This window comes from Heloderma suspectum, chromosome 9, assembly GCF_057233095.1.
Source record: "Heloderma suspectum isolate Gila_16-S chromosome 9, 16-S_ref, whole genome shotgun sequence".
Classification (NCBI taxonomy): domain Eukaryota; kingdom Metazoa; phylum Chordata; class Lepidosauria; order Squamata; family Helodermatidae; genus Heloderma; species Heloderma suspectum.
In genome coordinates this window covers 42,969,070-42,996,553 of record NC_139466.1, presented here as the reverse complement: position 1 = coordinate 42,996,553, position 27,484 = coordinate 42,969,070, and the positions used below count along the sequence as shown (strand labels likewise).

The 27,484-nt window shown below is 48.9% G+C and overlaps 1 protein-coding gene across 3 annotated transcripts; it reads left to right on the top strand.

Moving 5' to 3' along the window:
- The first annotated feature begins 246 nt into the window (after positions 1-246).
- Positions 247-27,084, top strand: LOC146338669 (adrenodoxin, mitochondrial-like). 3 transcript variants are annotated; one of them, XM_084814259.1, is made up of 5 exons: positions 5,408-5,598; positions 16,230-16,964; positions 17,983-18,107; positions 24,203-24,332; positions 26,382-27,084. In XM_084814259.1, the coding sequence occupies exons 2-5, from the start codon at positions 16,954-16,956 to the stop codon at positions 26,500-26,502; spliced, it is 387 nt and encodes a 128-aa protein (XP_084670385.1). In that variant the 5' UTR covers positions 5,408-5,598; positions 16,230-16,953; the 3' UTR covers positions 26,503-27,084. The 3 variants fall into 3 exon arrangements, with proteins under 3 accessions (XP_084670383.1, XP_084670385.1, XP_084670384.1); XM_084814257.1 differs by lacking the exons at positions 5,408-5,598; positions 16,230-16,964 and adding an exon at positions 247-438; XM_084814258.1 differs by lacking the exon at positions 16,230-16,964.
- Positions 27,085-27,484: the final 400 nt, after the last annotated feature.

Here is a 27,484-nt window from a genome sequence, read left to right as displayed (position 1 = left end):
GCCGCCCTTGCTCAACCTAAATCACGGGTAGTTGCGAGGCTATAAAACTGGGGATATTCCATGCACCTCACACAGATGCAACGGCAATAAATGGAAAAAGGACTCCCAGTCCTCTCACAATCACGGTCAGCACTGCCTGGCCCTGAGCCAGCTTTCTCCACATTCCAGGGACTGAGGTCACTGCCAGGCCTATGGGAGTCCTTGGCGAGCCCGAGTGCTGCTGCACATTCATCTCCCCTATCTTTCAGCTCAAGGCTCCGAAGTGAGATAAGCGGCTTGGATGTTTGGATGTGTTCTTGGGGCTCCTATTTCTAAGCATGGTCAGGGCCTCCCAGGCCTCACATACAAGGTGGCAGGAACGCGTTTGTGCAGGAGTGGAGAGGCCGGGCCCTTCAATCTGGTCGGTTTAACCACATGTAGCCCAGAGGAAGGCTGCAGGTAATTTGCACATTCTGTAGACAGGAGGACCCTCACCCATTCTTGCAGTACAAGGGGGCTGTCAGGGCTTCTTCACATGGAGCTTTACTCCTGCTATTGGGATGGCACTCTCACGGAGGTTTGTGGGCTCTTTAAACGATGTCATGAAGCTCCAGGGTGTCTCCCATTTCCTCCAGCCTATCCCGTCTTTTCCCCAAATGCAAAAAATGTGGTATTTTTTGCCAGCCCGCAGGATAGGAGCGCCATTACCTCCTTGTGCACTTCTCCAACAGCAGAAGAAACCGCTGTGTCTGGTTGGCTGTGGGCGTCTGGTTTCGGTTGCTGGGGGCGTGGTCAGGATGATGAAGGCATTGAGGGTGGGCTGTGGGGCGTGTTACACCCCGGAGATCCTGAGTGGGATCCTCTTGGCAAGGAGGGAAGAACAGGTGGGAGGGTTCTTTGCATGGAAGGAGACTGAGCAGATTTGACAGGTGCAAGGGCAAGAATTGCCCACCAACTGCGCTCTCTCCGGGTCTGCCATGTAAATGCTTGAGCACATTTCTCAATTGGAGGGAGAAGATGGTAAAATGCCTCCCTGCAATGGAGGGCGACAGACCTGCTCCCCCACCCCATCAAGCTCAGAAGCAACGTCCTCTGTTGATTCAGAGCACCCCATTACGTTCAATGGGGCTTACTCCCAAGTTAGTGTGCTGAGGGTTGGAGACTTACAGCGTGATCTTATGTCTACTCAGAAGTAAGTCGTAGCTTTCCTGGGAGCTGCAGGGAAACAGTACAGCACAACTTAAGAGAGGAAAACAAGACTTGTCCCCCTCCCGGCTCCTTTGAACACATGCTGGGGGGGAGGGAGGGAGGCGCTCCTTTGATTCAAACCATGTCTTCTGAGTGGTGACCATCTAGGAGGGCGTGGAAGAAGGTGGGGAAGACATCTGCACAGGGCTGGCATACAGCCATTGAGTGGACTTGCACTCATGCCTGTGAAACATCCTTATGATTGGGAAGCAAGCCAGCCACTCTCTCTTCTCCTAGCCCACCTTACAGGGTTGTTGGGAAGCCAGAATATGGGGGAAGAGCAACAACAGCATGGGGGGTGGAGCAGGGAGAAAGACAGTAGATGGGAAGCCTCCTGTGGAAGCACCATGAGGCCCCACGGAAACGTGTCTGGATGGAGGGCTCCCTCCGCCCTTAAGGTCACTAGGAGGGCTTCCGGCTTCCCTCCCGCTGGGAGTGGAGGGACGGGCGGGGCCATCCATCATGTTACAGGAACCAGCGATCAGCCTTCTGTCCTGATTTTTCCGTGCAGCCCTGAAAAGTTATAGGGCAGAGGGAAGCACTATGAGAGATGCCTGTATAAAGGGCTGGTCTAAATCCCGGAAAGGATCCGGAATCAAAAGGACCCGTTTGCAGTGGGACAAAATGCCAGGTGTGAAGAGAGCCCAAGACTTTCCAAACATAGCTAGCCAGCAGTATTTCAACAACAACCTCTTACTCTTATTGATACAAAAATTATATCCCACCTTGCCACACAATGGGTAGTATCCAATATTAGTCCTAAAGAACAATATTGTTTAGGAACCTGGAATGTCAGATCAATGAATCAAGGTAAGCTGGAGGTGGTCAAACATGAGATGGCAAGATTGAACATCGACATCTTGGGAATCAGCGAACTAAAATGGACAGGCATGGGCGAATTTAATTCAGGTGACCATCATATCTACTATTGTGGGCAAGAATCCCTTAGAAGAAATGGAGTAGCACTCATAGTCAATAAAAGGGTGGGAAAAGCAGTACTGGGGTACAACCTCAAAAACGACAGAATGATCTCAGTACGAATCCAAGGCAAACCATTCAACATCACAGTAATTCAAGTCTATGCCCCAACCACTGATGCCGAAGAAGCTGAGGTTGATCGGTTCTATGAAGACCTACAACACCTTCTAGAACTAACACCAAAAAAAGACGTCCTCTTCATCATAGGGGATTGGAATGCTAAAGTAGGAAGTCGAGAAATCACTGGGATAACAGGCAGGCATGGCCTTGGTGTACAAAATGAAGCAGGACAAAAGCTAATAGAGTTTTGCCAAGAGAACATGCTGATCATAGCAAACACTCTTTTCCAACAGCACAAGAGGCGACTCTACACATGGACATCACCAGATGGTCAATATCGAAATCAGATTGATTATGTCCTTTGCAGCCAAAGATGGAGAAGCTCCATACAGTCAGTAAAAACAAGACCTGGAGCTGACTGTGGCTCAGATCATGAGCTGCTTCTTGCAAAATTTCGGCTTAAATTGAAGAACGTCGGGAAAACCACTAAACCGTTCAGGTATGTTGTTGTTCAGTCGTTCAGTCGTGTCCGACTCTTCGTGACCCCATGGACCATAGCACGCCAGGCCTTCCTGTCCTGCGCTCTCTCCCGGAGCATGCTCAAGTTCATATTCATTGCATCAGTGATGCTATCTAGCCATCTCATCCTCTGCCGTCCCCTTCTCCTTTTGCCTTCAGTCTTTCCCAGCATCAGGGTCTTTTCCAGGGAGTTTTCTCTTCGCATTAGGTGGCCAAAATATTGGAGCTTCAGCTTCATTATCTGTCCTTCCAATGAGCACTCAGGGTTGATTTCCTTTAGGATGGACTGATTTGACCTCCTTGCAGTCCAGGGGACTCGTAAGAGTCTTCTCCAGCACCACAGTTCGAAAGCATCAATTCTTCGGCGCTCAGCCTTCCTTATAGTCCAGCTCTCACAGCCATACATTACTACTGGGAAAACCACAGCTTTGATTAGACGGACCTTTGTCGGCAAGGTGATGTCTCTGCTTCTTACTAAGCTGTCTAGGTTTGCCACAGCTTTCCTCCCAAGGAGCAAGCGTCTTTTAATTTCATGGCTACAGTCACCGTCTGCGGTGATCTTGGAGCCCAAGAAAGTAAAATCTGTCACTGCTTCCATTTCTTCCCCTTCTATATGCCAGGAAGTGATAGGGCCAGATGACATGATCTTAGTTTTTTTAATGTTGAGTTTCAAACCAGCTTTTGCACTCTCCTCTTTCACCCTCAACAAGAGGCTCTTGAGATCCTCTTCGCTTTCTGCCATTAGGGTGGTATCGTCTGCATATCGGAGGTTGTTGATAATTCTCCCGGCAATCTGAATTCCGACCTCTGATTCATCCAACCCGGCATTTCTCATGATGTACTCTGCATATAAGTTAAATAAGCAGGGTGACAACAGAGTAGAACCACTCAAATGAAAGAGGCAAGTTAGTCACAGCTAACTTAAGTCCCATTTATTTCAATGTATCTACTCTACGTAGGACTAATATTCGATACTACCCAATGATAACCAAAGCAGCTAGCAAGAATTAGATGAAAAGTGACATAAAACAATCCTATAAATATTTTAAAAGTATATTCAGCATCACCAGGAATTCCAAAGTGCTAAAAAAAAAACCTTTTTAAGATTATATTTTAAAAAACTAGATGTATTCCAGGCAAGGGATTTTTTTTGTGCATGGTTTGTCAATTACCTCTCCTTTCCCTGTTTTATACTTGATTTAAGAAATCATCATCATCTAAAAGCAGGTATGAGAATACAACATCAAACAAATAAATCTGGATTACAAGTATTTACATCGTCTGTATGGAAGACCTTCCCCTTCCCCTTATGTTATAATTTCATGAATGGTTCATTTGTTAATCTGGTTTCCTGTGTTCCCTATTAATATTGTTTTGTTAACTGTATGGGTCTTAAAGGCGGATCCCTTACTGAAGCATAACATTTCACAATTCATAAAAATGTTTCAGGCTGTGTGATTAGTTAAATGTTAGTGTGTGTGTATGTATGTGTATATATATATATATATATGTACACACACACACACACACACATAATATGAGCTTCAGCTGAATTACTTTTGTATTTCTTAATCTTTTCCCCAATTTGACAGCCTGTTTTGATTTTTTGGTAAAGTTTTCTATTTGCATTTAACAACATATGAGTGCAGAGGGGATGGAATGTGTGCTTTGCAATGTATTTGCAACGTAGAGAGCATCTGAGTGATCATGCAAAGGCCTTCTGCTTGTTCCTGTGTGGATGACATGGACAGGAAAGGGGTGAGTGATGTGCAAGGACACTTTGGGGGCTGTGTGACACTCCAAGTCGTAAATTTCTCCAAGAGGCCAAGGATGCTCTTTGCCTGTGTCACAACCACTCCACTGGCCGACCTTTACATGCCACAGTACGGTTGAGACGCATCTGGCAACTGGAATCGTTCCTCACCACCTCTATTGGTGTCTACATTGTTCGCAAACAGTGGGTTTGTCCGCTTTGTGCTTTTTTGCATTTAAACATTTTAGGGTGCAGTTTTGTACCCATCTACCTTCTGAGTCAACACAGATAGGGCTGCCCTGTTGGTTTTGTATTTATGACATCAAGCGGAGTAGAACGCGTTGTCCCGCGCGGTGCTGCCCGGACTTCTTCACTGTCTCGCCGGCCAGGGTTGGCTCCCCGTGGTCGCCTGGGGCGCAGGCTTCTGGCGTCCCGCCGCATTCAACGACACCGGGGCTTACCGCGTGGAATGAGGCAGACGCGGCCTCTCGGCGCTGGCGGGAGCCTCCTCCCCAGCTCGCGCCTCGCCCCGAGTCCGAGGCTAGACGCCAAGGCCCGCCTGCGTGGGGGCGCCTTGTCCGCCTTTCAAGCGCCGCCCCCCGCTAGGAGATCGTCCCGCCCGCGATCCAGGGACGCGCCCTCGGGCGGGCGGGGCTGTCGGTAAGCGGCCCCGGGCTCTCGGAGAGCGAGCCGGAGGAGCCCTGCCGCCCCACCAGCTGCGGCCGGGGGCCTCTGGCCTCTCCGGAAGGCGGGGAGCCGCGGCGCGCGGGGGCCGGGGCGCCCCCCCGCCCGCGCGCGCGCCAGGGAGGCCGCCCCGGCGCCTCCCCCTCGGCCAGCTGCCCTTATCTACCCCCGCGGCCAGGGAGCCGCGGCTCGGCGATCCCCGGAGGCCCGGCGCGAGGCGGCGTGTCCGGCAGGATGGCTCAGCGCGTCGCCAGGCTCGCCTCCCTGGGGCCGCCCGCGCGCGGAGCTCGGCTGCCCGGCCCCTCCGGGGCCGCTCGCCGCCGCCAGCCGCTGCGCCCGAGGAGAGGCTTCGCCCACGACGTCGCGGGGGACGCGCGGTAAGCCTCTTCCCTCGAGCGAGAGCGCGCGCGGCGGGAGCGCTGCGCCGCTGGGCCGGCCGGGCCAGCCCTCCTCTGCCGGCCGGCCGGGCTGCGCCCGCTCGGGCGGGTCTGAGGGACGCCACCGCCCCCGGCCTCCGCGGCGCCGTGCAGCCCAGCCCAGAGCCCGCACCGGGCACCGCCGGGGGCGGCCAAACAAGCGCGAAGGCAGCCGCCTCGCCACGGGAACAAGCGCGAGCGCCCGGTCGCGGCGGCAGCCTGGCTAGCCCGGCCCGAAGGTCCCAGGGATAGCGCGCGAGGGCCCGAGTCCCCGGAACTCCCCGCCAGGCGGAAGGTGGACAGAGCCAAAGGCGGGGCGACGGCGGGTGGCGAGGCCGAGCGGGCTGTGCGTCGCTGAGCCCTAGGGCGGGGCGGGGGAGCGGGCCGCGGACCCTCCGCCAGGTGCCGGGAGGGTTCAGGGCGCACCTAGGGCGGCCCTCGGCGGAAGAAACAAGCGAGGAGCAGCGGATCCCCCCGTCTCTGGACGCACGAAGTGCAGCTGTTACTTGGGACGGCCCCCACCCGTAGGCAGAGCACGCGGGTGCCCTGGTGGGTGGCGCCAGAAGTCGCGACCTGGGTGCCAGCCAGGCGGATGTGCCTGGGAGCGAGTCCCGCAGTCGAGGCGGCAAAGGCCGTCTGCCGAGCCCCGGGGCAGGGCGCTTGCGGCAGCGGCAGGGCCTCCCGTCCAGGTAGCAGCTCGCGGGTCGGCTCACGTGGGCCAAATGAGACGTTCCGCCATTAGCAGTGGCGCGAATGCTTTCAAGTAAAAAGCGGAGGCACCCCCACCCAGTCTGGATCACAACCCGGGCAGAGCGGCTGGAGGCTTTAACCCGCCCATCCCCCCCGTTCCCCCACCGTGGTCCCAGACCCGGCCGGGCTCCTGCACCTGCTGTTTCTTTAACAGAAAGGCCCCCCAGCTGCGAATGGTGCCATGCATGGTTGGTCTCGGGACATGTGATGGGACGGTGCAGAAGGCGCCGGCAGCCGGGAGACTTCCTCCTGGGACGCAGGCGTGGAGCCACTTCTTTCTCCCCCTACCCCCCAGCATGGACCTTTTCTGTTACGTCTTGGCCTAGCCCCTCCGTCCTCTTCCTCCACAGAAGTCGATGCAGCTGCACCAACTCCTGCTCACCCTTGCCGTTCCCTTCCCTCCTCCCTCCGCTCCCCCTCCTTGCAGTGCTGGCACCTTGGGCGCAGCCCTGTTGCTTCTGCAAAACGCCTTTTGCGCAGGTGGCGCTCCATCAGACCAGCACAACTTGTGACCCCAGAACATCGCCTCTTGGTTCGATTTGCCTCCCGCTTTGCTGCCTGCCTGGGGCGGAAGGAGGGAGGGAGGGAACAGTCGCTTTCGGCTTGGCAATTCACAAGCCATCCAGGCCTGAGCTGTAACAGAAAGAAATTCCATAGATCCAAGCAGCTGGTGGCTGCAGTGGGTCTCTTAAGCCTGCTGCACTGAAGTGGTAGCTAAGAAGAAGAGCTTGTCGCCGCTGCTGCTGCTGCTGCTATTCTCGTTTTCTGAACAGGGGGGTAGGAGCCTCCTTCCAGTACACTTGGCACACCGACACCCAAGGCTGCTCTTGAGCATGGAGGAACACAGTATCCGGGACATGCAAGGCCACAAGTTTAATGTTGAAAATAAACCTTGAAGGGAATCATCCCAAAGGTTCACATCTGCCTGTTTCCAGTCATTTATTTATTTAAAACATTTGAACCCTACCCTATATCATTAAGATCTCAGGGTGGTGTACAGATAAAATCAATTTAAACAGTATAAAGCAATATATAATTTAAACAGCTAAAAATTTATTAAACCATTGAACAAGCCAGTGCCAATTAAAATCTAAAACAATAAAACAGTTAAAACAGTGTGCAACTTTAGGGAGTGCATTTAGTCCTCAAAGGCTTTGGTAAAAAAGCCATGTTTTAACTTGGCGCCAAGATGAAACCAATGTACACACCAATTGGGCCTTCGGGGGGAGGACATTCCACAACCGGGGTGCCACAGCAGAGAAGGCCCTCTCCCACATCCCACCATAGTGTATGTTGTGATGGCCACCAATTTGGATGGCTTTAAGAGGGGGTTGGACAAATTCCTGGAGGAAAAGGCTATAAGTGGCTACTAGTCCTGATGACTATGTGCTAGATACCTCCAGTACCAGAGGCAGTGAGCCTACGTACACCAGTTGCTGGGGAACATGGGTGGGAGGGTGCTGTTGTGCTCATGCCCTGCTTGTGGGTTCCCGGTCAACAGCTGGTTGGCCACTGTGTGAACAGAACGCTGGACTAGATGGACCCTTGGTCTGATCCAGCAGGGCTCTTCTGATGTTCTTATGTTTTGCACTGGTGGGATGCAGCCGAGTGCCCCTCCAACAGATCTCAGTCCTCAGGCAGGCATATATAGGGAGAGGCGCTCCCTCAAATATCAAGCTCCCAAGCCGCTTAGGGCTTTAAATGTCATCACCATAACCTTCAATTCCAACCAGAAGTGTATTGGCAGCCAGTGCAATCCCTTTAAAACTGGTGTTATATGATCTTTATGGCATGTTCCGGTCAACAGTCCAGCTGCTGCATTTTGCACTAGCTGCAACTTCCGACTCATCTTCAAAGGCAGCCCCACGTAAAGTGCATTGTAGTAGTCTAATCAGGAAGGTACCAGTGCATGCACTACTGTGGCTAGGTTATCCCTGTCCAGGCAGGAAAGGCCGTAGCTGGCCCCCAGTGCTCCAGTGACAGGAATGGATCTAGGAATACTCCCAAGCTTCACACCTGCTCCTTCAGGGGGAGTGCAACCCTTTCCAGGACAGGTCGCTTGCCCAATTCCCGGACTCAGGAACCACCCATACACAGAGCTTCCATCTTGTCAGGATTTAGCTTCAGTTTATTGGCCCTCATCCAGCCCATTATAGCCTCCAGGCACTGGTCCAGTCATGTGCTTCAGGTTTCCATTTTGTCAGAGGGGAGCTGCACCTGCCAATTTGGGCAGCCATTTCTGGGTCTATCTTTCTGCTGCCTCTCCCTCAGCGCAGAATTGTGATGAGGGTGGATGGCCTTGGGGGTCAGCTTCCCCAATACTGATGTCAGGCATGGCCAGAAAAAGAAAAGGAATTCAGAATCCTAGGCACCAAAGCCAGAATTGTAGGACTTTCCACCCAGCCAAATTCTTCTTAGGCAACAGAGATTTGCACAACTGGCGCTAGGTCAGTAGGCCATTGGACCAGAGGTGCATGCACATGTTGCTGCTTGACCCACAAAAGAGCTGAGCTCCATCAAGCAGCCCTCTTGAACACCGAAACCCTGCAAGGGAGCTTGACATTCAATGGACTGCTCAAAGGGCCTAATTTTGTTTATCCTGGCTGGCTCGTCCTCCTGGACAGCATAAGCCAGAGCAGTGAGGGGTGTTTGTTGCTTGAGAAGAGACAGAGGGCTTTGCCTCAGTTCTATGCTAGCTAGGGAGAGGAGCTGTCCAGGTCTGTCCCTTGTGAGGCTGTCCTCATCAGGCATGGAGGCTGCCCCACTGAGGACTGCCTCCACAACTCGGGAGGGGGGCTCTTCTGCTGCCCAGCCTGCTGCTCTTTGGGCTGAGCAGCAGAAGAGAAGCCAGACTGCCTAGACTTGGCAGCAGAGAGACACCTCTTCTCTGTGCCCGACGGCCAGAGAGTGGGGTGCAAGTAAGTGTGAGCCCAGCTGAGGCTCAAGGGTGGGTGAGCTGCTGATTGGATTGGATGCATGCTCCCCCCCCCCCGGTTGAATGCACAGAGCATCCCTATTTTAGGCAAAATGATACTGTAATATCACCGAAGGCTTAAAAGTGAGCATTCTGGAGTATCTCTTTTTTACTCGTTTCTGGGGCATCTCTGTTTTAGGGACACTTCAGCCGGGGAGAGAGGCTGGAATGTCTGTATGTTCCCAAATTTCAGCCCAGCTGTGTAGAATATGCCACTAGCACAATTGAAAGAAAAGCGTGGGGCCATCATCTGGCCTTTGACCTTAGAGAAAGGTGTGTGTTTCTGGTGAACTGGCCTAACTGGGCCGGTGAGCGTCCACTGTTGATCTGGTCCTTTTTACGGGCTTGACTGCTTACTAAATTCTTTCCCACAGTCCTTGTAAGCACCTCCCTCGCATGACTCACCTTAGGTGGTCCCATCTGTTTTAAGGGGCCTTCTCTGCATTCTGGAGGACGCTCTAGGAAGAGGTTTTGAAATTTTAGAGCCACATATATAATAAACCACACAGGTTATGTTTAGATAACATGACTAAGCAGGACAGCCCTTTCTGGAGCAGCAGCAAGGTTTCTTTTTTCAGACATAGGACAACATAGATTATTCTTAATGACCCAGTTTGCATGTAATGGTGGCAAATGATGGGTTAACTAATCAGGGTAATTGATTATTAGTGGCACTAGATCTACTACTTGCTGTTTGGATGTAACAGGAGCAAATCATGGGTTAATTAACTTATGATTCGCCATGGTGCATGCCACTGTCTCTTTAAATACACAACCTCCGATCGGGTCAATGGGAGGTTGTTCTGTGTCCAAACCTAGACACTATGGGTTAATTCTGGGTTAAACTACCCAAAGTTAACTTACAATTAGTTGTTAGTTTCCTTTGGGTGTTTAACCTATGATTAACCCATACTGTCCGGGTTCGGATGTCACAGAGCAACTCTGATTGGGGCAATCAGACCTTGCATATTCAAAATTGTGGTGGCACACACATGGCACTTGCCACAGCAAATCTTGGGTTAATTGACCCATGATTTGTCGCCATTATGTCTGAACAGTTAGTAGTAGATCTAGTGCCACCGATCGTCAATTACCCTGATCCAGCTTTATTTGCTTGGACAAATGGATGTTGCATGCTGGATTCTGTAGCCTGGAATCAGCAGGCTGGACAGTTATGTAACATTTGTAACTCAAGTAGAGTTGTGTGATTATGTTTGGGACTTCAGCTCCCAGAAGACCCTGGCAGTATGGCCAGTGGTCAGGAATGCTGAGAGTTAAAGTCCAAGACATCTGGAGATCTACTTTCATAGAATCATAGAATGGTAGGGTTGGAAGGGGCCTACAAAGCCATCGAGTCTAACCCCCTGCTCAATGCAGGAATCCAAGTCAGAGCATCCCTGACAGGTGGCTGTCCAGCCTCGTCTTGAACGTCTCCAGTGTGGGAGAGCCCACCACCTCCCTAGGTCATTGGTTCCACTGTCGTATTGCTCTAACAGTCAGGAAGTTTTTCCTGATGTTCAGCTGGAATCTGGCTTCCTGTCACTTGAGCCCATGATTACATGTCCTGCACTCTGGGATGATCGAGAAGAGATCCTGGCCTTCCTCTCTGTGGCAACCTTTCAAGTACTTCAAGAGTGCTATCCTATCTCCCCTCAGTCTTCTCTTCTCAAGGCTAAGCATGCCCAGTTCTTTCAGTCTCTCCTCATAGGGCTTTGTTTCCAGTCCCCGGGTCATCTTTGTTGCCCCCCTCTGAACCCTCTCCAGCTGGTCTGCATCCTTCTTAAAGTGTGGTGCCCAGAACTGGACACAGTACTCCAGATGAGGCCTAACCAGTGCTGAGTAGAGGGGAACTAGTACTTCCCGGGATTTGGAAGCTATGCTTCTATGAATGCAGCCCAAAAGAGCATTGGCCTTTTTTGCAGCCACATCACATTGTTGGCTCATATCCAGCTTGTGATTGACAACAGTTCCAAGATCCTTCTCGCTTGTAGTGTTGTTGAGCCACGTATCCCCCACCTTGTAACTGTGCATTTGGTTTCTTTTTCCTAGGTGCAGAACTTGGCATTTATCCCTACTAAATGTCATTCTGTTGTTTTCTGCCCAGCGCTGCAGTCTATCAAGATCTCTTTGAATTTGATTTCTGTCTTCCAAAGTATTAGCTGTCCTGCCTGATTTTGTGTCATCTGCAAATTTGATCAGCATTCCCTGCACCTCCTCCTCCAAATCATTAATACAAATGTTGAAGAGCCCTGGGCCCAGGACTGAGCCCTGCGGTACCCCGCTCGTTACCTCTCCCCAGTTTGAGAAGGTCCCATTGATCAGCACTCTTTGAGTCCGATTCTGTAGCCAATTGTGGATCCACCAGATCATTGTTTCGTCTAGCCCACTTTGAGCTAGTTTGCTCATCAGGATATCATGGGGCACTTTGTCGAAAGCTTTGCTGAAGTCGAGGTATGTTATGTCCACAGCATTCCCACATTCCACAAGGGAGGTTACTTGATCAAAAAATGAGATCAGATTCGTCTGACAGGATTTGTTCTTGACAAATCCATGTCGGCTTTGAGTAATCACTGCATTGTTTTCAAGGTGCTTCCAGATGGATTGCTTTATCATCTGTTCCAGGATTTCCCCAGGGATTGATGTCAGACTGACTGGTCTGTAGTTCCCAGGTTCCTCCTTTTTACCCTTTTTGAAGATAGCAACAACATTAGCCCTCCTCCAGGTCATCTAGCACTTCCCCCGTCCTCCATGATTTCTCAAAGAGAATAGACATAAGTTCTGAGAGTTCTTCTGCCAGTTCCATTATCACTCTAGGATGCAGTTCATGTGGCCCTGGAGATATGAACTCATTCAAAGTAATTAGGTGTTCCTTGACCACATGTCTATCGATCTCAAGCTGTAATCCTGCCCCTTCAGCCTGCACTTCGCCTTTGCCAGGGGGGTCATAGACCCTCTTTTGGGAGAAGACTGAGCCAAAGTAGGAATTGAGCACCTCTGTCTTTTCTTTGTCATCTGTTATCATTTTGCCATCCTTATTTAATAGCTGAACCACCATTTCTTTCCTCTGTCTTTTACTGTGCACGTAGCTGAAGAAAGCCTTTTTGTTGCTTTTAGCATCCCTCGCTAACCTCAGCTCGTTCTCAGCTTCCTGACACTATCCCTGCAATTCTGTGCTACCTGCCTGTATTCTTCCTTTGTTGCTTGGCCTTCTTTCCACTTCCTATATGTGTCCTTTTTTGTTTTCAGGTCATCTCTAAGCATTTTGTGAAGCCGCATTGGCTTCTTTTGTTGTCTTCCAACTTTTCTTCTTGTTGGAATGGTTTGTAATTGTGCCTTGAGAATTTCCTTTTTTAAAAGCTCCCACCCATCTTGGACTCCTTTTCTCATTAGCGTCACTTGCCATGGGACCTCACTGATCATTGTTCTGCGTTTATTAAAATCAGCTTTCCTAAAATCCAGGGTACGCGTTTGACTACACTCAGCTTTTGCTTCCCTTAGAACCAAGAACTCAAGTGCAACATGGTCGCTTTCCCCCAGAGTTCCTGTAACTGCGACTTTATCCACTAAGTCATCTCTGTTGGTTAGGATCAAGTCAAGGATAGCCGATCCTCGAGTTCCTTCCTCTACTTTCTGTAGGAGGAAGTTATCCGCCACCCAAGTCAGGAATTTCCTGGAGGGGCCATGTTTTGCAGAATTTGTCTCCCAACAAATATCGGGGAAATTGAAGTCCCCCATTACTACTACATCATGCTTCCTTGAAACATTGGCAATTTGCTTTTCAAAAGTTTCATCCTCGTCTTCTCCTTGATTGCGTGGCCGGTAGTCCACCGACCACCAGGCTCCTTTTATTCTTTGCTCCACTTATTTTGATCCAGATGCTCTCGATGGGGCCACCAAGCTCATCCTCATGTATTTCTGTGCAGAGATACGTATTTTTCACATACAGTGCAACCCCACCTCCCTTTCTGTTCCTCCTGTTCTTTTTGAACAAGTTATATCCTTCAATTGCTGTATTCCAGTCATGAAAGTCATCCCACCAAGTCTCAGTTACACCTATCAAGTCATAATTTCCCTCTTGTATTAAGAGTTCAAGTTCGTTCTGTTTGTTTCCCATACTCTGGGCATTCGTATATAGACATGGAAGACCATGTGCTTCATAGTCTGGCTTTCTTCCTACATGTTTGTGAAGACTATTATTGGGCGCTATGAAAGCTCTTTCTCTCCACTGCGGTGCATGAGCTTTCGTCCATTGTTACCCCCAACTTTACATCTCTCTTCCCCGTAGGATTCAGTTTAAAGCCCTCCTGATGAAGTTCTTCATGCTGTGGCCAAACACATTCTTCCCAGCTTTTGTGAGGTGCAACCCATCCCTTGCCAACAGACCATCTTCCAGGATGTATAGCCTGTGGTCGCAGAATCCAAATCTCTCTCGTCGGCACCACCTTCGTAGCCAGCCATTCACTTGGAGTATTTTTCTTTCCCTTGCTATCCCTCCTTTAACTATTGAAAGGATGGATGAGAAAAGTATCTGGGCTCCAAAGTTCTTTCTTTCCCAAAGCTTTATGAGTGCAGTGGGCTTTATGAGTGCAGGCAACCCTTCAGTCACATCTCTAATCTGTCCTCCCGGGAGACAACATACCTGGCGAGTCCACGGGTCTTCGTGACATATTTGGGTTTTGATCCCACGCAGCAAGGAGTCTCCCACTACTACTACTCTTGTCTTCTTGTTGTAAGCCTGGGTTTCATTGCCTCTGCTTGACTGCCCTTCAGCCTCTTGCTCACTCTCATGCAGGTTCCCCTATAATTCTTCCTCTGCAGGCTGTCCTCCAGTCTCATCCTCAAGTACCTGGAATCAGTTCCACAGCTCCAGTGCTTCCACTGGTGCAGAGTGGCGTCTAGTTCTTCTTCTTCTAACTGTCACCCTTTTCCAAGGAGTATCCTCTACTGCATTTTTCCTCACCGCAACATTTCCCACTTCTGCCTCAGCTTGCCATTGCTGTTCAAGCTTCTGGTCTTCATTTTGCTGCTGTAGTTCCACCGTTCTGTCCAAGAACTCTACATGTTCTTTTATTCCCCGGAGGGTCGACAGTCACTGCTCCAGTCCTCTTACTTCTTCTTCCAACAGCGTGATCAACTTGCACTTGTTGCAGGTGTAGGCCATGCTGTTCTCAGGCAAGAAAACAAATGTTGCACACACCTTGCAGGTCACCACTACTGGAGAGTCTTGTCCTTCCATAGCCTCTTTCCCTTTTTGTGTCTAGGTTTCTGATTATTCTAGACTAGCCTGTGCCTGCTCCTCTACTCACTAGAGGTTAAAAGCAGAGTCCCACTGGTGTGGAAGTGTGTGTTACAAGAAAAATAATTTTAAAAAATGTTAGGGGTCTCCCCCTTGACCTCCCCTGCCAAACTCCCCTGGCCAACTCCTGTTTGCTCCCCCTGTTTGCTCACTGGTGGCTCACTCTCTGGGAGCTTGCTTGCTTCTGTAGTCCCTGGACCAGCTGGAGCAGCTTCCTCTGCTCTGCTTAGCTGGGAGGCGGGAAACAGACTGAAGCTTCCTGCCCTCAGCTGCTGGGAGTACTCAGGCCACACACACCCAATTCAGGTGGAGCTCTCAGGAGCACCTGGTGAGCTCACAGCCACTCAGAAGGATAAAGGGCAGCCCCCTGGGCTTCCTGCAGCCCACTTACCTCTTTGCCTCTGTCTCCTTTGTCTCTTCTACCACTGCAACTCCCCTGGCCAACTCCTGTTTGCTCCCCCTGTTTGCTCACTCTGGTCGCTTGCTCTCTGAGAGCTTGCTTGCTTCTGTAGTCCTGGACCAGCTGGAGCAGCTTCCTCTGCTCTGCTCTGCTCAGCTGGGAGGCAGGAAACAGACTAAAGCTTCCTGCCCTCAGCTGCTGGGAGTACTCAGGCCACACATACCCAATTCAGCCCACTCTTTCTGCCCACTCCTGATCCACAGTCCCAAAAGGAAGCATGTGTGTACAGGAAAGGATAAAAACATGCATGACAATGATGCAACAGGGGGCTTTGAGGCTGAGCTACCCTATTGGTGTGGCATGGCCTCAACTGCAACTTTCTGCGCCCTTATTTCAATGTGTTAGTGCTAAGACGCATAGGGAAGAGGAGCCATGCTGCATGATGTCTCCATCAGCAAAGGGAATCCATCAAAAGGACTCCATCAGCAAAGACGATGGCCTGACACCATTCATGAAGGCTATCAGTTGCTAGGAGCTTCCACTGTCTTCATCATAAATAGAGCATGGCTGTAGGAGTAAAGGGAAGGACAGCTTGACCAATGAGGGCCAATTCAGATCCAGAAATAGACTGATCATGCAAACACAGCTATAACGTGGAGATAATGGGAAAAGTCCAGGCTTTTATGTTAATAGTTCCATTAATGTACATTTCAACATGTTCCTGTTCAACATTTTAAAGGGTGGATTAATGGGTTTATAACGCCCTAAGCTTTTTCTATAATGACTTGGATCGCAAAGAAGAGGAGTTCAGTCTCAACATATTCCGCTTGAGATGATGATGAATCATCCGACCAGAAATATCAGAGACACACTGAGAAATGTGGGATTGGATAGAGGGGGGAAGTTTAGCGGTGGAGAGGTAGAGTTGGGTGTCATCCGCATGTAGTTGGTAAAAAGGTAAAAGGTAAAGGTGTCCCCAACCAGTCGTGTCCGACTCTAGGGTGTGGTGCTCATCTCCCATTTCTAAGCCGAAGAGCCAGCGCTGTCCGAAGACGCTTCTGTGGTCATGTGGCCAGCATGACTGAATGCCGAGGTGCACGGAACGCTGTTACCTTTCCCGCCGAAGCGGTACCTATTTATCTACTTGCAATTTCTTGCTTTCAAACTGCTAGGTTGGCAGGAGCTGGGACTGAAGACGGGAGCTCACTCTGTCACGCGGCACTCGGGTCTCGAACTGCTGTCCGGCTGACCTTCTGGTTTGCAGTTCAGCATCTTAACCACTAAGCCACCGCGGCCCAAAGGAAAGGTTCCTCCTGTGCAGGCACCAGGTCATTACTGACCCCTAGAGGGACGCCGCTTGCGCTAGCGTTTTTTTTGTGGCAGACTATAGCAGAGTGGTTTGCCATTGCCTTCCCCAGTCGTGACTACCTTTCCCCCCAGCAAGCTGGGTCCTCATTTTACTGACCTCGGAAGGATGGAAGGCTGAGTCAACCTGAGCCGGCTACCTGGGACCCAGCTTCCGCTGGGATCGAACTCAGGTCGTAGGGAGAGTTTTGGTTGCTATACAGCCACCTACCACTCTGCGCCACACGAGTTGGTACTGAACATCATGAGATACAATGACTTACCCAGAGCTGATATACAGAGAGAGATCAGCAGAGGGCCCAAGTACAGAGCCCCGATGGACCCCAGCAAGGAGATGGAAAGTTGAGGAAGAACTTCCCCCACGGAAACAGTGAAAGTGCAGTTAGACAGGTAGGAAGTGAATCAACTGAAGATAGACTCACAGAGGCCTATGGCAAAAAGGATCAACCAAGCAAGAATGATCAACTGTATCGACGGCAGTGGAGAGGTCAAAGAGGATGGAAATGGAATAGACCTTTGGATTTGGCTGTAATGAGATGTTGGTGAGGGTTCTTTCAGCAGAGTTTTGAGAATTGAAAATATTATCAGCTCTCATTTCAGTGCTCTGTAATCATTACACCCAGAGAATTCGGCCTTAGACATGGGCAGGGCAGGGTGGGGGTGGGGGTTAGCTGCCATTTTGAAATAGAGCTTGCCAACTTGAAATCAGACTGCGTAGTAAAATGACAACATCATTTCCCCAAGCTATGAGACACATAAACCATAAATTGGTCAAGAATATCTCCTGCATAATTTTTGTGCATAGCTTCTATGTCGGTTTTTATCCCCTGGACTGCTATATAAATACATATTGAGGGAATGCCCCAAAGTTCAATGCATCAGCATTCTGATTTGTAGTTGTTTTGTGAGTAGGCCCATGTCTTGGGCCTTTTGGCCTAGGAGGGTCCCACATTTGACCCCAGGTGAAGATTGAAGTATGATCTGTGGGTTGCATGAATGTGCCAGAGTCCCCTCTGGCATCACAGGAGGGGTCTAATAGTCTTTTGCTCAGAGGTTGGCAAAGGTGGAAGCCACTCACTCCTCCCCTCTGACTTGGCAGGGCTTTGTGCAAAGTGAGAACTTGGCTGTAGCTCAGTGGGAGAGCACATGCTTGGCATGTAGAAGGTCCCAGGTTCGATCCCCGGCATCTCCAGGTAGGGCTAGGAAAGAATCCTGCCTGAAACCCTGAAGAGCTGCTGCCAGTCAGTGTTGACAATACTGGGCTAGATGGACCAAGGGTCTAACCCAATATAAGGTAGCTTCCTATGTTCCAAGATTAACTCCTAGCTTGTGAGTTCCTTAATGGCTCAGGGCTCCAACAACTGCCTGACCCACTATTCTCTGGACACAGACGTGTTCAGATCAGGCAAAATACAGTATGGTTGGGAATGTGACATACATATAGCCATTCCGGAGTGGTAATTCCTTACATGCAGTTTGCTTGGTTGTCAAATTTAACTGTTCATAAACTGGAACCACCCTGACTTGTACAGATATGTTGTGGTGCCCCTCTCTCCACAGTTCTTCAAACAAAGTGTTGTTACATTTTATTAACCGGGATGGAGAGAAATTCTCAGTCACAGCTAAGGAAGGAGAAAGTTTGCTGGACGTGGTGGTGAATCAAAACCTTAACATAGATGGCTTTGGTAAGTGATGTGACCCATTCTCCCTTTTCTTAGGATTTAGTTACTGGCTAAATTCAAGACAGGAAGGTCTGTTCAATACTGTGCTCACCAGTTTTAACAGGAGCCTCTAGGCTAGATAAGAACATAAGAGTTGTTATGCTGGATGAGACCAAAAGCCTATTTAGTCCAGCATTCTGATTGTACAGTGGCCAACCAGATACTCATGGTAATCCCACAACAGGACATGAGTGCAATAGCGCCCTCCCAGTCATGTTCCCCAGCAACAGGTATACAGAGGAATACTGAGGCATGTACCCATTCCATCTAATAGCCATTTATAGCCTTCTCCATGAATTTATCTAATCCCCTTTTAAAGCCATCCAGGTTGGTGACCATCACTACATCTTGTGGTAGCAAATTCCATAGTTTATCCACTATGTGATGTACTTCCTTTTATCTGTCCTGGGCTCAATCTACATGGAAACAGTTTCAGAAACATGTTCTGGTTATATCTGGATTTTCATGAAATCGCTTTGGTCCATCAGCAGCACACAAAGCAAGAAAAGTGGAGTATATGGTACCTAAAAACCTGCTTTCATGGGTCAAACAGCACTTGAAGCCGCCATATTTTGGGGCTGGGTGGGAGGATTCCAGCTGGTAGAGCTGATGATCATCAACTGTGTAGGTGTTGCTCAGTGAATGAGAGAGGTTTGCTCCCCGTCCCTTTCAATGCTCCCCTACTCAGGGAAGTTTTTAAAAAGAGATGAATTATGTCCTGTAATTTACCCTACATCCCTCGCATACACCACCATGAAGCAGCAATATTGAAGCCCTGTGCCCTGCATTAGTTACTATAGCATGCTAATGCAACATTTCACAATTGTGCGATTATAGGACTGTGAATCAGCAGTACTGAAGCCCTGCTCCCTGCATGAGTTATTGCCCCAATGCAATCCAATTCTGACTATTGTGCTAATACATTGTACAATTACAGGACTGTGAAGTAGCAATATTGTCGTGCAAAGTAAAAATAAACAGGAAAGGCCAGCAGCCATATAGTGCTACTGTGTAATGCTGCTAAGTGGGAAGAGAAGCCTGCATCCAAAGTGGTAGGGATGGCAGAGAAATCTGCTGCAGACTCAAATAAGGCCAGATTCTCAAGTATCTGACCTGTGACCCCACTCGGACCGACCCCACTCACCACCAGTTCCATCATATTTAGAATGGAGGAGCAGCTCTCCTCCATTCTAAATGGTGCAATCAGCTAATGGTGGCCGCGGGAAAATATGGCCATAAATTGCATATTTTATGGTATTTTCAGCTGTAAAGCGCTTCCTTCTATGTAAACAGAAGGAAGTGCTTTATGGCTGCAAATGTTGTGAACTCCTAGGGCTGTGTAGGGGCCTAGGAGAGGGACCCATCTCAGGGGCCACTTTGGGGCTTCTGCGGTGGGCCCAACCCACTCTGGGCTGCTTCAGGTCCAAGCCGACCCACTTTGGACTCTGGGGCTGAAGTGGGATTTGGGTGGCCAAAGCAGGCTCTTCCTTGCCCCCCGCCATGCCATGCGAGCAAGCTGTGCCTTACCTGGACCCTTGGGATTCATGCTGTTGGCCTCATCAAGGGAGTCGCCATTTTGGTGACTTCCTCTATTTCCAGAAATTGAGAAAGTTGCAGTGGTGACTCCCTCAAAGAGGGTGACGGCTACCAGCACTGTCCCAAGGGTGCAGGTACTGAGCAGGAGCCTCGTGCAACTGGGCAGAGAGGTGGCTGGGTGCATGGGTTTCTGGATCGCTCTGAAGCATGCTGAAGCACTTTGGAATGACCTGACCCGCTTCGAGTTGCTTCAGGTTGATCCCAGTCAACTTCAGGAGTGGCCTGAAGTGGCGTGAAGCACTCTTGCTTCGGCTCGGAATTCAGCTCCGGAGCTGAAGCCGTGCACAGGCCTATGAACTATGCAATTTACGGCCATATTTTTCCCACGATTGGCTAATGGCAGCCGCCATTAGCTGATTGCACCATTTAGAAAAGGGGAGAGCTGCCCCGCAAAATCCGCTGGATGTGGTAAGACTCCAGGGAAATCCACAGGGTCCCAAGAGGCCAGGGTTCCCCACTGCAGACCCCCACACACTGGACGTCAGGGTGGGTTGTACATCCCTACAAAGCAGCTACTGCCAATGGGGGGGGGAGGGAATGGGGGGGAGGGCGACCCTACCCCTTGACCAGGTCACAGCTGTGTCACAGCCACACCCCTAGGCATGCCCAGTATGCAGGATTTAATTTGGGGAAACAGGGCGAACTGCGCGGGAGCTGCGTTTAAGGAAAAAAGATACACTAAACGGACATTGTGAAAATACACATTTTGAGGGGGAAGCTGCATGGTTGCTGTGGGGTGGTGACAACATCATCTGTCATGAACAACCCTGATGTGCTCTCACTCTGCACTAAATCACCTGTGTAGATTGGGCCCTGAACTTCCCACCAGTCAGCTTCATTGGATGGCCCCAGGTTCTAGTATTAGGAGACAAGGAGACAAGGAGAAGAACAGTTCACTTCCCACTTTCTCCACACCATGCATGATTTTATACACCTCTATCATGTCCATGCTATATAGCCCCAAATGCAGTAACTTTTCCTCATAGGGGACTTGCCCCAGTCCCTTGATCATTTGGGTTGGCCTTTTCGGTGCATTTTCCAGCTCTACAATGTCTTTTTTGTGATCACACCATAGATTTGTATAAAATCATTATGACACTATCCGTTTTATTTATTTTTTATTCCTTTTTAAATTATACCCCACATGGAATTTGCCTTTTTCACAGCAGACACACACAGGGTAGACATTTTTACCAAGCTGCTTGGTACTAACCAAGACAAAGATCTTGGGGTTGTGGTGGATAAATAGTCTACTAGATCAGATCCCACATATTTGGTTAGATTTTTTTGCCTCGATATGCATCAGTTTACACTTGTGTACACTGAACTGCATTTGCCATTTGGATGCCCATTCTCCTACTTTGAAGAAATCCTTTTGGAGCTCTCCACAATCTCTTTTTGTATTAATCACCCTAAATAATTTGTGTCGTCAGCAAGCATGGCCACGTCATTTCTCACCCCTGATTCCAGATCATTTATGAACAGGTTAAAAAGCACCAGTCCCAGTACAGATCCTTGGGGAAGCCACTGTTTACATCCCTCCCACATAAGAACTGACCATGTATTCCTATTCTCTGCTTTCTGTTCTTTAACTAGTTACCATTCCATAATAGCACCTCTCTTCTTATCCCATGACTTCTTATCCCATGATGTTTGCCCAGGAGTCTTTGGTGAGGCACTTTGTCAAAATTCTTTTGGAAGTCCAAGTAAACAATATCTACCTGATCACCTGTCTATTGAGATATTACTCCAATTTTATATCACCTGTATTGGTTGCCAGTTTGTTTCTGGGCTCAACTGAAGGTGCTGGATTTGACGTTTAAGACTCTAAATGGTCTGGATCAGGGTATGTCAAGAATCACCTCATACTCGAGCACTGAGGTGGGAACTTTAGGCATAGGTACAGCAGGTGGATGCAAGACGAGGCAGGCCCTTTTCTTGCATTTTTTTATCACTGCACATTTTATGCTTATTTATTCATTCATTCATTCATTCATTCATTCATTTCTATACCGCCCAATAGCTGAAGCTCTCTGGGTGGTTCACAAATTTTATTTCTGGTTAAGGTTATTTATTAGATGTCAGTTGAGTGTTCTTCACTTTTTCTGCTAGGATGCCAAAAAAAAAAAGAGGAAAAGAAGATCCAGCAGGTGGCAGCAAAAGCAATTTCCTGCTACTCATTTTTGTGTAATTGTAACATCACCAGCCGATTTAAAAAAGTACAAGTACCTCCCCCATGTCTAAGGTAGCTAAGCCTCAGCAAGGAAGAAAGAATCCACCCATTTGAATGTTCAGCCAACAAAAAAAATTAGGCGCTAGCTAGTCGTTAGCAATAACACTCCAAATATTTAATTCAACAACAGTTCGTCTGAACTGACCCTGAAACCTAATGTTGCAATTACCCAGTTCTGCTCTTAGTATTGTTATCATACTCAGCCACCGCTCAGACTCTTTCTGTGGTGTCTGGGGAAGAGCAACAAATCCCCAGTTGGTTGCTTAACTTACTACAACTCTGACAGTTAAACTTCTGAGGTTGCTGCATACAACATCCCAGTCAGATTCCTTAACAGTGGTGCACCGGTGCAGCCCCTGCCTCCACCATCCCGTGGCCGCAGTTTGGGCTTTTTCTGAGGTTCGACGTATGCAAAGGTGCACCCAGATTTATGCCCCCAGCCTCAGGATGGCCAACAACATCTCCGCCTCCCTTTCCTGCTGTTTCACATAAGCGTTGGGCATGTGTCAGTGACTGGATGTTCCTGTGGCTGCTTCACCTGCTTCTGCCAGGTTTTCCGTAGTAGATTGCTATGTGGCATGGGCAGCTGGGCATGGGGGGGGCAGCTTATTTCGGGGCATGGCCATTGCTCAGTGGTTGAGCACCCGCTTTGTATACAGAAGGGCCCAAACCCAGGCTCTGTGACATCTCCAGTTGAAGGATTAAGCAGCAGGTGATGGGAAAGACGCTTTTCTGCCTGAAACTCTGGAGAACGGCATCCAGTTAGAGTAGACAACGCTGGGCGAGAAAATGTCTATGGTACCTGCCATAGAAAACTCATCCCTAGAGCATCCCTGAAGAATCCTAAGAAGCAGGCAGGAACCTTCAAGCACGGCTTCCTAGGACACTCTAGAAATGAGGTTTTTATAGCAGCAACCATAGAGCCAGTTCTTAGAGTGTTTTTTTCCCTCCTCCCCCCTTTTTTTTGTGGTGGAAGATGCTGGGCAGGTCGGGGACCTCCAGACAGTGCTTGGGACAGGGGACATACTTTTTGCACTCCTGGGCTAGATGGACAAATAGGCTGATGTGCTATGGCAGCTTCCTAATGCAATTAATTAATTAATTAATGGGTTTGATATCCTGCTGCTTCAGATGTCTGCTCTCAAAGTTGCTAACAGTTTAAAAACAATAAAAATCAAACAATCAAATTCATAACAAAACCAGCAGCATTCGGACACACGTTCAGCCAGATAAAAGAATGCATAAAAGCAAAATATCTAAAATGCCTGGGGAAATGGAAGGGTTGCCGGCTGGCACCATTCTGTGGTCAGGACACCACAACTGAGAAGGCCTGGTCCCAGACTGGCACCTCTGAAAGGGAGGGAGAAATGTGCAGCAGGGCTTCTCAGGCAATCCTAGTAGCAAAGCAGGTTTCTGTGGGCATTGTTCTTTTTCCTTTTGACTGCTGAACTAAACTTACTTTTTTGGGGGGAGGCAAGTAAGTATTTGAGCATGTGGCGGCAAACCATCAGTGGGTTTTCTGAGATGAACCTGACCCCTGAATCAGCCATGGTGCCGTGCCAGCAGCCCCCTTTCAGGTGTGAGGGGTGGACATTTCCCATCCCCATCATCCCAGAACCTTTATAACAGGGGTGGGCCACTTGTGTCCTTCCAGACATTTTGGCCTATAACTCCCATTATCCCCAGGCAGTATAACCAATGATGAGGGATGATAGCAGTTGTAGGCCAAACCGTTTAAAGGGTCACAAGTTGCCCACCCCTGATTGATAAGTTACCTTGAAAAGGAGACTTTAATATATATTATGTATGAATATGAACTTCTTATCAGCTGCTTTGTGGGCCTGTTATTAAACAAACACATATTTAGATTCTTTCGAGTCTGGATTCTACCTGGTTATGGTTTGAAACTGCCTTAGCCGCCCTGGTAGATGACCTGGTCCTGGAGACCGGTCGAGCGTGACCCCTGCTGACTCTCCTGGACCTCTTAGCAGCTTTCACTACTTTTGGTGAAGACTGTTTGATTCCAGCATGCTTGTAATTAAGCACTGCCTCTTTTATAATATTTTAACTGCTGTTATTTAATTATTTACTGTTTGCTTCGTTTGCGATTTTGTTGTTTTTATTTTAAAACTGTGAGCCATTTTGCGTCTTTTCAAAGGTGAGATATAAATTATTCTAGCAAATACCTAAAATAAATGGCCTCAGCACTGACGCCTCCTCTTTCACGAAGGTGTGTGTGAAGGCGCGCTGGCTTGCTCCACTTGTCATCTCATTTTTGAGGATGACGTTTTCCAAAAACTGGACGCTGTCAGCAGTGAGGAACTGGATATGCTGGACCTGGCCTTTGGACTCACTGACACGTAAGCTGCAGTAGCCTGCTTGTATATTCTGTGGTTTTGTATCACATTGCAGAGGCAATGGGTGCCGAATTCTGCATCCTCAGAATCTTAGCTACGGTTTTCCTTTTCTAAAAAATGCACGTTTCTTGCCATTATGGCTGCAGTCAATTTAAAATGGAGGGAATGATGCCTGGTGAAATTTCAGACACTGTTGGAAAGCTTGCTTAGCTTTTCAGTAGCCAAGGAGGTCAGACCTGCATGCTTTGTATGGGCCCCTATTGCCAGGGGCAGCAAAATTAATTACGCAGAAGAAGGATATACTATTTGTGTAAGTTACCTAAAGCATACAGGTTTCAGTACCCAACATTTCTTTGCACAACCTTTCACTGTATTAATAGTACATATGGAATAGTTACTTCCTATTAGTCCAGTAAATACTGGGCAAAAACACAAGGCAGAGTGCATCTGATATGCATTTCATTTGATTTCAATTGTTTACACACACTATCCAACTCAGGCTGACAATAGCGGATGCTACCACAGATTGTTACAGAACTGTATGTTCTGTAACAATCTAAAGAAGCCTCCCCCAGCCTGGTGTCCTCCAGTTGTTTTGGACTACAGCTCCCATAATCCCTAGCCATTAGCCAGGTGAAGGCTGAACTCAAGGGTCCAGATGAATGGCAGTGTCCATTTCCACAGCATTGATCACCTGTCAGGGAGGTTCTTAGGATCAGCTCCTCCACCTACCGGGACAGGGGATTTCCTTGGGTTCTGATAGTTATCGATGTATATGTTATAACTTTAAAAGATTTGTAAAACTGTACTGGGCCACTGGTATAGCAGGAAGCAGATCAAGGGGGGATCTGAGATCCAAAACACAAAACCACTTTTTAAAACCCAAATAACAATGGAGCTGGAGGTCAGAATTTCACTTCACAGCATGCCAGCCTCCCAGTTTTTTTTTTTTATTGACACATCTTGATAAAATAAAATTCAGGAGGGGCAGGGAGCCTGGTGGGTGCCGAGAGAATCATCCACAGGCACCATGTTAGGGGGTGAATTAGTGAGGCACCATCTCTCCATCACTGCCTTGCTTCACTAACTGGGGTGCGTGTGTGTCTCCACCAGTGATTTACTCCCAGGCGGCTGCATGTGGAGGTCGTTAGGGATACATGACGTCGTGGCCATCCAGCAGCCGCCCTGGAGCTTATCAGGGAAAAACCAGATTTCCTGACACTGCTTAAAGTCCGATTCTTTTCCTCAAGCTGGGTTCTCCCCAGTATAGTTGCTGTGTGCCCCAACCCCCCATTGACCTCGGGGATGCTGGCCCTGCCCAGGGGTGCGCCTTTCCCCTTCACCCCGGTCAAAGGGTGTGTCCTGTGTGTTTCCTGTCCCTGCACAAGCCAGTTAGTGTCTACTCAGAAGTAACTCCCACTGTGCTCAATGAGGCTTCTCCCTGAATGACCACATCAGAATTTATGGAGATCCCCCTCAAGTGAAATGGCACAGTTGAAAGCCCAAATTCCCTAAGTGCTGTAACGCGTGATCTTGAGGCTGTGATTCTCCATTGTTTGGCTTATTGCCTTAGGAAGTAACTACTACACACCTTCCTTATAGAGATCCTGTGTTTAGAAAGGGGGCTGGTTTCCCATCTCTGTGTCCTTCCCAGCACAAGCATATGTGTGTCTACTCGGAAGTAACACCCACTGTGTTCAATGCGGCTTGGGGCTCGTTGGGAGTCTTGTCTTACAAATGTGCACAAGGGGGAGTACCCACTTCACACCTTCCTTACGGAGCCTGGGGGATGGCGGGAAGCCTCTCTTACTGGTTGAGCAGCCCCTGCCACTCAGATGACGTCCACTCCAACCCCACCCACACCTGGAAGTAAGTTATGTGAAGCCACTTAGAATGGTGCGATGTAGAGCCCTGCCCGGGCCAAAAGCGGCTCCTACAAAAATGCGGGTGAGCCACTCCTCCCTTCTTCTGTTGTCATGGAGACAGGGCCTGGGAAGACTGGTGTATTTGGTGCAAAGCACACAAACTCAGACGTTTGCATCTGCTTTTTAGGTCTCGTCTCGGCTGCCAGGTGCACATTAAGAAGTGGATGGATGGCCTGACAGTCCAGGTCCCCATGGAAGCGTCTGACATCAGGAGAGAACGAGGAGTGGAGAAGCAACACAAACAGTAGCTGGCATTTGCTTCTGCTGAATGCTCTTCCTGTGATGCAAACATTCCTGCATTCATGCTTCTTTTTAAAACAATGTATAGTGGTTTTTGTTGTTGTGACCTACTGAGGTGCATTCTGAATAAAAAAAAACCAGCCCTGCATCCTGAAGCAGCACATCCTGAAGTTTGATATTTGGCATGCAATATTTGGGAGCTGTGAAGCCCACCTCTGACACTGAAATACCACGTTTTTCTCTGAAACAGAAATTGTTTCCTAGCCTTTGATATAACTGATTGTGAAATGGTTGCAACTTTCCATTAGCAACTTTCCAGTAATGATGACCACAGCAAAAAGTCTAGTAATGTGTACCAAAAGGATCAACCAGTGAACATAACGGTTAAATTAGCATTCCCTGACTGACCTGCCATGGTTTTGTTAACATAACATTTTGGTCCCTAAGTGTGGGCCACCCCTCTTGTGGCACTACTAATATAAAATCCATCATTAAAAAAAAAAAATGAGACAGAACCAGTATTCAAACATAGTGTATTTTATCACAAATTGTGGAAATAAATAGCTTGCAACGTATATTCATCAAACAGTAATATTCCGATTTCTTTGGTATCTCTCCAAGATGGGACACTGTGTGCACATGGACACACAGTCAAACAGAAGACACCACCAGAGGAACAAATCCCGCCGCCACAAAATGCTATAAAAGTTACCAGGCCTTTGCCCTTGCAGGGAGTTCCTTCTGCTGGTGGTTGGTCTGAGGTATTATACGCCCCCCACCCAATAAGCCAAACCATCCATCACACTCGTTCAACAATATCTTAAATAAAAGATAAATGTAGGCCTTCTCCCTTAGTTTCTTCGTCTGCAGGCTGGGCTGACTGAGGCATTTTGCCTCCCCAGTCACCCACCACCACCACCACCACAGGTGATGACGTGGAAGCAGCTTCAGCAGGGTAACATGGCCACATGCTCCATTTTTCTCTCAAGT